Below are 12,432 nucleotides of genomic sequence, written 5' to 3' on the forward strand. Positions count from 1 at the left end.
AACTTCATACATTAGATCTTTAAAGATGGTAAATTCAAACTTAATTTTGCAAGTTGTGATCCAGATGTTCAAAGTAGTTACACATACTTTAACTAAGACATGATAAAAAAAAAACCTTGTTAAAAAGTGGGCAGCAAAGGCAATAAAAACAGAAAAGGCATTATCTTGCGATATCTATGTGAAAAGATAGTAGACCCCAAATAATTTGTCCTTGTTTAAAAAGTAAAACAATTTGTTAGCGGATGGGGAATTGAAAAAATACCTTTTCAGTAGAAGAGCTACTACATTTTACAGTACTTAGCTATTCTTTATACAGTTAAATTTAAGACTTTCTGTACTTAAAAGTGCTGATCTAGAGTTTATGTACAATCAGAAATGTAGTTCCTTCTTAATTGTTCAGATGCAATCCAGCAGCCCAGAATTACATTGTTTTAATTTACAAACGATCAATATATTTTAAGAAAGGCATTCTTTCTAAATATAGGTTTGCACTTTAAATGGATACTTTTCAAAAGTAGCTCCCATCTTCCAAAGGACAGGTTGGATGCCATTATCTAATATTTGAGAAACTGACAATTACTGCATTTCAGATCACCATAACTCATATAATTACCGAGAACCTACTTAAACTGTGATCTCAAGCATTTATTAAAATATTTTAAGTTAAGAAATGACAGTTACTGCAGAATTTATCGCATACAGGTAGCATACACAGCAGGTCCTCATTCTAAATAAAATACAAAAGATTTTAACATTTTCATACAAATAATTTTTAATTTATTAATGTGGCATATATATATATTTTGATACATAAAATTTGCTACAGCAAAGTATCATATACTTTTTCTTGCACATATGTAAATATGGGTGGACAAAGACTCCAATTGGTGTCAGCCGCCTAATGACTTTGTTGTGCAAAAATGCGAAACGACCTAAAGACATACAGAATGTTGGCTAGTACATCTCTTACTGGTATGTAAAATGTCTACAAAGGCTTTTTCATAAAGGAGTGTCACACAGAATAAAAGGAAATCATATCAGTGAGCTATTTCCACTGGCATGTTAACAGGTACAATGACTATAGAGCAATACAGATCAGTTTAATAAAAACAATGTATTCTTGTATGCATGTAAATGGATCTTAAAACATAAGCCTAGTTTATTTTAAACTGTCCACATGTGCTGTTTTAAGACAGGTCACTGAGATATCCATGATTAAGTGAACAAATAAAATTTGCATGGGTACATTTTAAAAGCAAAAAAGTGGAGAGCCACTGAGTCAAACACTGAAATAAATGTGATAAGTGCTGAAAGTTAGCACATGGCAGCAATACCCTTTAAGTCAGTTGGTGAGAATACAATAGCTAATCTAATGCCATAAACAGATGTTACAGTGCATTCCTTTGCATTGAAACAGTTCTTTTCATTGAAAGAAAGCTGGTTCTAAGTGAACATAACACAAAGTACTAAATAATATTTTAAAAAACAAAACAAAAAGCAACACAACTGTGGCAGTTTTTAACTTTGTCTCCTTTTCCACATCAAGCACTGCAACAAAAACAGTGATCTTAGCAGTGCTTTGTCCTCGGTTTACTAATATAGTATACCAGAATAAAACTTGGCAATAACCTCTTTTATTCTTAACAGCTAACAGAAAATACCACATCCATCTAGAAATGCATCCACAAGATTAGTTTGCAGCTCGTAAACCATTTGTTTTGTCATAGCTAATAGCCGACATTATGTTTAGTAAAGCCTTTGTCAAATCAAAAATGATTGACCATAACAACCCAATAGTTCCAATTTAATTATGTTCTAATAAAATACTGGCCAAAATATATGTTTAAGAGTTGAAGGCTCCAAGTATTAAAAGTTAACACATCCTGACTAATGTAGTGTCAACCAGTAATACATAATTAAATGAAAACTAGTTTGAAATGATTTGCCTACATCACCTAGTGTGCCTGATACCCTTGAGGTTGGCTATGTTATGCACATCAGCTGACCAAGGAAGGTAGGTGTGGGGAGGTACAAATGAATCAATAGACACACGCTGAGCTTCATGAAGACGAAGGCACATGGGCCAGCTACCCTAATCTATGAGTTCCAAATTTATTCTACCTAAGCAGTTTTGGTCATCCACAAGGAATACATTATTGATTATCTTTTTTACATAATTAATATATGGTGTGGACAAGAAATATCTCAAAACAAAATTAACAGTGTTGACCTCTCCCTAAAAAGGTTTGAACAGAGAAGGTTGAACACCAATTGTTATTGTTCAATTAAAAATACTGACCAATGCATGTGTACAAGAGTGAACATAATTGCATCTAAAAACCAAGATGGGGTTATGGCTAAATGAAATTCAGCTAGAAATGATCTGCTTTTAGGAAGCAGTGTGCCTGACACCATGAGCTTGACTATTCAATGCTAATACACTGCCCACAAAAGGAGGCAGCATGAAGGCAGCAATAAACACAGCGCCAGATATAAAGGAAACCAAGGCACAGGTGCCAACTATCCTAATTAATCAGTTCCAAATGTATTCTGTCCCATTTTGGTCAATTCTAAGGAAGATTTTCTTGATTTTTATTTCACAATTAATATACAACTATATGGCATTAATAAGAAACAGTTCAAAACAATGTCAAGACTGTTAGCTTGTTGCTGGCTGAGCGGCATACTAAAAGGCTACTTTAAGTTGCAACCTCACATCAAGATTGACAAAAATGTTTGGCTGGCATAGACCTTAAAGAACACTCATCTTCCAGATCAGTCCACATCACACAAACTTCAACACCTCCCCTTTCTCGCATACAAACACAAGTAACAGATTATCAAAATAAAAGGGATCATAGATGGAATATTGTGTGTGTAACGTATACATGTGTGTGCATTTATATAAATAGATATATAGCTACACACACACGGAAAGTGGTCTACTTTTCTGTGTCACGGCACAAATCTCTTGCTTAATTGTGCCTACTTAAAAGAGCTGGTGCAAACTGCACAAGTGGAAGATGGCAATAAAGACTTCCGTCAGTCTTGTGGAATGAAGGAACTAGGTAACTGTTTTGACAAATGATGGTCTTAGCTCCACCCCATCTGGTACAGAGTGCAAAATTCCCAATATGAGCCCTGATGTAATCTGGTTATCATACATTCTAAAAATCTGCAAATTCTTTTGCACACTTCTCTGTCAGAGAGACGCGAATGTCTTCTTCTTCATAATCATCAAAGTTGCTGGTATCTCCAGGTCCCCTACACTTTGGTATGAATGGAGCTTCAACCTAGAAAAAACACGTTTGGAGTTAAAATAGGACTTATTAATCACAAATAATATTTGACATAGCCTACAACAGTGCTACAAGCATAGCATGTTTCAACCAGTAAAAGATCTTGAAAACTCCATGCAGAGTCCTCACTTCGAAGGATTGAAAACATATTATTGTGTGAATATTAAAGACATTCGTGAGATGTGGCTTCTTGACTAAGACTTTGTCATACCTCTATTAGAGTACACTACAGCACTAAAATGGAAAATACACATTGCCAAACTAGGTTTGCCCTCTTCTTGTGTAAAAAAAAATAAAAAAGTGTGTTGCAGGATTTAGGGTGGCAAAATGTACCTTTGATCGTTACAACCTGTCACTGCAAATTATACATGTTACTCTCTTTTACCTTCAAAGTATGATTTGTAGAGTAATTTCAACACCTTATTATACAAATGGTATTCTTTTCCTTAGAGTACAGAATGATAACTTCTCTTTAACAAAGTTATTTCAATATTTTTTGTTTTTATTAAATGATATACCTTGGCACCTGGCCAAAGCAAGAAATTCCTTTTGTCATGGACAGGGAGGAATATGGGCTCAGGGTATCACTATTGGGCATGGTACAAAACCTGAGGTGCACAGATAAGTCTGGGTACAAGATGTCACCTACAGCCAAGCCCTGTGCCCTGATCTCGTACCATACGATGTTAATGGCTTCACACCACCAAATTCCTCAAACTTACCTAACAATTTTGGCATTGAGGATTCAAAGATTTTGTATTTAGATCTTGGGATGACAATAGTGATCCTTGGACCACAGGCACTATTAGGTAATTTATGCATCCCATTTTATGTCAACTATATGGCGGAATATGCAGATCCATTGAGAAGCATGAATCCAAGAAAAACAATTTATATATTTCTGTTTAATTTGAGGCTTCAATTTGTCATCCAGGTCCCTCCTCTCAATCTCCCTTGGGTCTGCATGGGCTCCTCCGGTGTCTATACACGTCCTTGGTTTTCAAAATGTGGCATGAGCAGACATTCCTTAGGCCCACACATCATGTAATGCTGGCCACAACAAAATATTCTTGCTGCTATTAGCCAATCAGATTGCTAGGATCCACAGATATCGAAAACACTCTTTTTACCAATCAAGGTTTTAATTTTTCATCCTAAGATCCACAGATTGTTAGTAAATTAAAGGGATATGGCAACAAATGATTAATGGAGCCTTCACAGTCCACCAGAAACAATATTATATTGCACATATCTCACAAAATTATAAAACATATTTAAACTAAATAGGTAAAAGGACCTATTCATAATAAAGGTCTATCTTCATGGCAAATGTGGTGCTACTGCATTCAGCCATTTTTGCTATTGCGGTGTTGCATACATACTGTAAATTCCAGGCCATCTTGATTATTTAGGCTTCAGATCCAGAAATGTGTCTCTGTAACTTTCAAATGAAAATGGTATATATATTCCGTAGGTTAGCGAAAAGCACTCCATGACTAATTTGCAATACTAATAGACATTATCTGGTTAAGTCCCATAAAAGGATTTTCCGATTGCTCTGATGTCACGATGTGGAATTCCTATAGCTCCATGCCTAGGACATATCTATGGGGGTTAAGGACATGTGGTCATGTTTATTTTGTCCTTGGGACAAGTAGGCCCAACCGTCTGCAGCACAGACCCTTTGGCTGCCAGATTACAGTATCACATGATGAATCAGGCAAGGGCATTGTCTGCATTTAAAGTAATATTTATGTCCAATTTTAATACTGTTTTAACTTGTATTTATGGTTCATTAATACAAAGCCTTTATTAGGGTGACCACTCTAAGGAAATATGTTTATTAGTTGGCCAACCAGACACGCGTAAAAACAAAGTGAGCGATGTATGAGCTGGATAGATTGATCAGCTATGTCTCACTATGTCGAACATGTTGACCACACACAGTGAGACATAGCTATCAATCTATCCTGCTCATACATCACTCACTTTGTTTTTACGTGTGTCTGGTTGGCCAACTAATAACATTATTTTTGGACACAATCTAGACACTTTTAACTCACCTCACAATCACTTTCACTTGTCACTCGGACAACACTAACCTGCTCACAGTAATTCTGGCGTTGAAGCACACCGGGGAGGCACTCGGCCTTCCTGGTGGGGTCCGATGATGAAGCATGTCACAAACTAGGTTGGTGAGTGAGGGTATTTCTAAAGAATCAAGTTTGATTCTTCATGCTTGCTCTTCTCCTGAGAAGGCACGCTCTTCTGTTGTTTTGACCAACTATAAAGCCATCACAACCAAAGAAACCAGCAGAAAAATAGAAAGTTGTAATTAAGTGTACAAGCAATGTGTAGACCATTCCCATTTTAAAAGAAAACTCCAGATTCATTGCAGAGTGGAACAATAAGATAGAAAAGATGTGGATTGATGCATTCATAGACTGGCAGCTGTCGAAGACAAGTACAATGAGACAAGCATTTAAGAGATACTGGGATTCATCTGACGAGTGTGAAACATCTACAATTTGTGCCTCAGGTGGAGCGGTGACTCATGGGGAATTTAACGAGTGTAACAGATGAAACTTCAAACCTACCCCTTATAACAATGTTTGGAGAAGAACTTTCAAAATCATGAGAACCAGTTAGTGGTTTGTCCTAAGAATTATTTGCTTGTTATGCCCGGGCATCATGTGTGACTGGTAATGTACATAAAATAGCCATGATATAAGATGAGGTAATGCTCTGTAATAACACAATAATACATATATATATTATATATATATATATGTCAAGTTATAAAACATCCATATTTTGTGTTACATTAAGATTTTTTCGAAGAAAGATGTCTGAATGAGAATGGAGAAATATAAATAATTACAGAGTTCTGTGATATTAAAAGGGGTTTGCGAGGAGAAAAAACACTGAAAAACATGTTTTGGTTGCACGCTTGTGCAAGTCCAGGCAGAACTCACTTATTTATGTTATGAAGGTAAGCATTCTATCTCAAGTTTCCAATGTTTTGGTACACTAAAATGATTGCTGTCCGGGGAGTCAGCAGCCCAAGGTGTTGGGAGTCGCTGTTCCTACTAAAGGTAGGATCAAAGTTTTTTACTTGCACAGGACTGAAAACTGATTTATGTTATTGCGCACTTGCGCTGCATGTTTTCCAATAATACTGTTTATTGTCATTGTCTTGAGGGCTCGTACTATGTTCTCTCGAGTTGAAGAGCAATTATTACTACTTAACAGGCATTGACTCAAAACCCACAAAATGGGACACACACACATAATCATCAATAGATAGTTAAACACATCTTAGGAGCTTTTATGCTATCTTTAGGAACAGTGTGTCTATGGCTGAATTGAAGAGAGCGATTTTCAAAACCTCTTGGATGAAAATGGATTTCTGCTTGTTGATCATTCGAAGATTAGGGCTAATTGTTTACATTGAAACTTTTATTGCATCTACTTCGGCTGACATATGATTGATGCTATAGAACCAATTGATAAATCTGTTTCAAGGAAAATCCTCTAGAAATCAAAAGGAAATTCACCCATGGTTACATTAGGCATAAACAATACTGCTTCAAAGTTATCCACTACAAAATATTCCAGTAACGCTAAGGTTGAGTTTATGCACACTGATCATTTATTACAAAATGCAAGTCTAATTTGTGATGTAAACAGCTGTCTATATTGGCAGAGTTGTATTTTGATTCAAAGGTGGTGCAGAACTCTGAGACTAGTCTGGAAGTTGTAGTTCCTCAGATATTAATTAGAGTGAAAAAGTTATTGAAAAAAGTAATAAAAGCTGTTTTCAGTTGTTATGCAGACTTTTGTCAAATAGAAGACTGCATTATTGCACAATAATCAGTTAGTAGGAATTCAGTGGTTGCGGTACACTACTTTTTATGTTGACTGAACATGTGAACCTGGATAATGAACTCTGAAGACAGTGATTCGGGAATACTTGTACGTTAGAATTTTTTCTATTTTAAATTAACAAATGGTCAGAAGTAGTTTGCACACCTTATATGAATGAATAGTGTTACAAATAAACATTGCCTTCTGAATATGCCCACATTTAATTATCTTTAGTGTGGGAAGAGGTATAACATCTGGATTTCTGTACTTGAGAACTGCTTGACAGAAGAGGAGTTTCGCTGCAACAAGCCTATACCTTACTTTTACTTTAGACTACATGTGTTTTTGAAGTATACAGATTGTTGTTTTTCAGTTCCGCTTCTGATTGGACTACATCTGTGTAAATGCTGTGTGTGCTTCCATAGCGAACAATCTAGGACAAGTAAGAGCTGCAGTCGGTGGACATTGTAGAATGCTTAGATTGGTGTATGAAAACTGAGTGAAGCACCTTGTGAGTGGGGGTTTAGGGAAAGACAAGAAGTTGTACACCAGGTCTCTTGAAAGGTCTTTATTGACAGGCAACAAAGGGTAAAGTTTGCAAAAATACCAGAGACTCATCAATGCAAGATTATTGTAGGAGTCCAAAGTGTCTGAATTACTGACTTGTATTTCATCAGAGACAAACCTGGTGTTAATGTGGCATTTTAGTTAGACCATGTGATCACAGATGAACTACTAGGTTCCAACATTCAGCAATATTAATCAAAATGTTAATAGAAGGACCTTGACACTCATAAACCAGCTGGAAGAACTGAACACATGAGAAGGAATGCAGAGTGAATGTGTGATACATTCAGAAGAAAATTAAAGTGGCTACCCTATAAAAGGTTCCTTAGATGTTTACTGGGGAGTATACCAGCAAAACACAACCTTAAAAGTGTAACGGAGTACATAAGCCTCAGCATGCTGGAACAGTAATGGAGTTGAGTTACAACTATTAAACAATGAATGGGAACAGGACAAGCGTATGGAATATTAAAAAAAAAATAAAGAGTTAAAAGTACATAATGTGGATTAAGATACAAAGAATTTACTGTAATATTACCTTTTTTTGTTGTTGAATTTTATATAGCTCAAACTCGAACTGAAGGGATCAGAGCGCTTTACATGAGCACCATTTGCGTTACACAAGGTCACTTTCATTTTTGGTAGGCACAGGGAGAATAAGTGATTTGTCCAGAATAATAGGATGTTGAGCGTCCCTTGTGAGACTCCAAGCTGATTCCCCAGCTTCGAGGTTGACCGCTCTAGCCGTTAGGCCACATCCTCTCCCCTTTGCATTTGCATGCACAGTGGCTTTTGAACACTAAAGAGTTGTTGCAACAAGGCAACAGTGAGTAGAACTGACAAATTGACATTTTAAGTGAATTCAGCATAAATAACTGGTACATTCTCCTCTTATCTTGACGTGTTATTTCCTCTTAGCTGAACAGTAATTGAACTGCTGTCAGTAATCGCTGAGATGGAATATATTCAAAAGAGAGCAAGATGCTCTCTGATAAGCAAGTTATTGGTCAACTGAGAACATAACATTTTAATGATAAGATAAGAGGAACAGTGTACACAGTTTCAGGTACTAAACAGTATGCTAAGTACACTACTATGTAGTGTGCACAGCATTTTTTTTTAAATAACAGAGCATAGATGTTTATATTTGGAATAGGGTAATATATCAGGCAATTGTACCTGTAAGGGCACATGTTATATATTTAGATTTATACAGATGGCGATAGCAACTTTGTAGTTATGGCCCTGGGTCTCCTTCCATCAAAAAGATGTTTTGGTTTGGTTGGACAAGTTACTGGATATCACAATTCACGCAGATCAGTTGTAGGAATGGGTGGGGTACTAGGGAGAGGAGGATTGCTGGGAAAGGGGTGATTTAAAGGAGAGGAGGGTAAAAAAACTGCTTTTTAACACCCACATGAGTTTTTGCACTTCACTACAGCGAAAACTGATGAATGGAATTGCACACATGCTTGCATTTGATAACGGTCTTTCTGGTGGATACTCTACCTACAGATAGCTCAAATAATCCCAGGTGTCATGATTGGAGACAGAAACTTCAAAGCTCTCAATGCAGGGGGTGCTGGCTCTGTCTTTAGTGCAAGAAGTGACATCGGCGATTTCACAGAGTCCCCAGAACACTCTCCCAGGCGTAATAGTGATTTTTGTTTTCATCTTTTTTTTCGTGTATTTGAAGCAACCTGATTGAGCGACATAAATTGGATAAAGTGCAGTGCAACCAACCACTAATTGGAACCTTAACTTTCTCTGTTGAATCATCCATCAACAGGAAAGTGGGCGGTATCGGTGAGGAATTTGCAGCTTGAGTAACCACCAGAAAGACGATTACAGAAGGAAACAAACTTATGATGGATACTTAAACCTGCAGATTCCTCAGGGTTGAGTAGATTCCATAGCAATACCCACAGGAGGAGGGCTGTTGGCAAGATGAGGAACTCTTGCAGCACAAAACTGGCAAAGTGATTGCTCCTACATGTACATAACTGTAAGTCCAAGCAATGAAGTATTTGGCTAAGGTATGCAAAGACGCCCATAAATGTCCAGTATTTGTAAAGCGCGAACAATTACCCGAAGGTGTCAGGGCACTGGGGGCCGTCGGGAAGATTAAGCGAGCTATTGACCATAGTCACATGGTGCTGGGCTGATCTGCCGCCGGTGCCAGGGATCGAACAGTGAGCCCCCGGGTTCCGGAGTCAGTCGCCCTGGCTGCTGCGCCACACCTCTTCCCATGTAACCACCATGTAGATATCTGCAATATGAACACCCCTAATAAGAGCAGAAGCGGAAGTCCTGGCCCTGGACGAATGGGTCCTGATTCTCTCAGGTATTTCCTTCTTGGCAAGGGCATCTAACATTTTAATAACAAGCATTTGCAATGCAATAGGTCTCGCCCTTACGCGAGCTTGAGCTATTGACATTGTACATGACAATGCCTTTTATTTTTGTTTTCGTTTTTAAAACATAAATAAAAGGCATTGTCATTTTACAATGCCAATAGCTTAAACTTGCGTAAAGGTGAGCCCTATTGCATTGCAAATGCTTGTTTACACAGGCGCCCGTGTTCTACAGATGCGTTGGCACAGAAGTATTTCTTTCATGTCCTTGCCTCTGTTCGTTTGTGCCAGGTTGCACCACTGTCAGCGACTGCACGTGACTTAAACGCTCATCAGTTGGTTGCAAAACATTAAACAAAATAGTACTGAGAGCCAAGATAAAGCAGGCCATGTAACACCACCAGTAAAACATCCAGTCCTTTTGAGCGGTAGCAAATGGAGACAAGGCGGTACCAAGGAGAGCCTAACAAGCCTATTTACCAATCAGAAGCCAGCATTTAAGAAGGACAATGACACAAAGCCAATGACAAATATGGGCGGAGAGTGGGCGGGGTGTCTAGTGCATATCCTAATACAGCATGCCTCGCAGATCGAGCAGCGCATGTGCGCTGTCACTAGGCTTCGACCTAAAAATGATGATCCAGCTGTTATGCGCTTACGTTTAGTCTCCATTTTTGTTTCTCGTTTTAACTTAGCATAATTCTCTAATGGTGGTTTTCACATATTTTCCTCTTCCGAGAATGGAATTGGCATTGTCGCCCTGTAGTCTGCACATTGAGTTCAGGGTCGCGCACACTCAGAACATGATGCATTGTTTTATTTTCTATGCTTGTAAGGATACAACTCTTCTGCTTTAGTCCAATTAAAAAGTTTGTTCTTCACCTCTGGTGTGGTTGTGTGGTTGTGTTACCTTCTGGAATTTACTCAACACCACATCACATACAGGATCCTCTGCTCACCTGATCAAGCAATATTCGTTAAGAAATTATGTGGGATCATCAGTTCTAAGACTGTGAAACCGGGCCTTACTGACTCAGAATGGATGCGTGTGGTCTCCCATTACAGAAACTTCTGACAACCGAACCAATTCTTGTTAACTTCTAATCAAATAAAAACACTATTGTTTTATCAATTTGTCAACTGGTTTTTATTGGACTTTTTCAAAAACTCAAGCGTAGTAATTTTGAACACCAGCATTATATTCTTATTCTACTGGTTTAACTGCTGCCAAAGCGCTAGACTGCCGACTTTGGTGCTGGAAACCAGGGTTCGAGCCTCGGGGTTGCGTCCACATCCTGTGATTCTGGGCAAATCACTTAATCTCCCCGTGCCTGAATGTGTAACGTAACCGGTGCTCATGTAAAGCGCTCCAATACCTTCGTGTCGTGTTTGCGCTATATAAAACCTGCATCAACTGAGTAGATGAAATATGAAGAGAGGCCTCGCTGAATATGATTGAACATGACCTCGGCCTCTGTCTGAGCTAAAAGTTATGAAAGGACGACAACTCTGGGATGTTCGCCAGATATTATCCTTGGAGGAGAACAATTGTCACAAATGAACATTTTTGATAAACTTGCGGTGGCTTCACTGTAAGTGATATAATTCCGGAGAAGAGCATCCATGGATGTTACAAAACTAGTTTGGACATCCCATTTCCTTGTTTTATTTTTGAGATATCCGAGAGTGGAGGTTTTTTCTAATGTTGTGAGCGAACATCCTTTCCTGCTCGCTCTGCTCAACGGACGTTTAGAGCTGGTTTGTAACTTTTTAAATGTAAGTTTTAGTATAAATATAACTAGACTAGAGAGGGTCTAAGACCACTTCTTCCTGAACTTATGCTCAAGAGGATCGATGCTGACAGAAAGGACGGCGACTCGAGAGACTTTGATTCTTTACTAAGAGACCGACCTGTCCTAACTTAACATTTAGCCAGAATAGGTAAATATGATAATAATGATTTTGCAATTGAATGGCTTTCTTTATGAATTAATTTAGATAAACATTCTTGTTTGAATTACAGTGTCGGGTGGTTATTTCTTTGTCATTTTATTGAGGTTTCAAATGCGTTTACACTGTTTAAATCATGACTCGAGACAATTCAATTTGATTGCATTGACCTCCGATTAGGTGCAGATCAATTAAGGTGTTCTCTCTTCTATTTGGTGTGAATAGAGTAATAGAATGAATGTTGGTGTAATGGGCCCCACCAGCGTATGATGAGTGTATGTGTGCATGACTGTGAAATTACTCTATCCGTGGAAGTAGGGAGAATTTATAAACTCTGATCTGCAGCACAGCCAATAAACATCGAGAAATCTTATACCCAATCCATAGATAAGAGT

At 37.9% G+C, this 12,432-nt stretch overlaps 1 protein-coding gene across 3 annotated transcripts in view; it reads right to left on the reverse strand.

The window, feature by feature from the left end:
- Positions 1-754: 754 nt before the first annotated feature.
- Positions 755-12,432, reverse strand: part of PRKACB (protein kinase cAMP-activated catalytic subunit beta) — a 215,188-nt gene continuing 203,510 nt past the window's right edge. For all 3 annotated transcript variants that reach the window (XM_085601938.1, XM_085601937.1, XM_085601939.1), the window contains exon 10: positions 755-3,293. In XM_085601938.1, the coding sequence (XP_085458064.1) occupies positions 3,168-3,293 (126 nt within the window). In that variant the 3' untranslated portion in view covers positions 755-3,167. The remainder of the gene's footprint in view (positions 3,294-12,432) is intronic.

This window comes from Triturus cristatus, chromosome 4_2 (genome assembly GCF_964204655.1).
Source record: "Triturus cristatus chromosome 4_2, aTriCri1.1, whole genome shotgun sequence".
Lineage (NCBI taxonomy): Eukaryota > Metazoa > Chordata > Amphibia > Caudata > Salamandridae > Triturus > Triturus cristatus.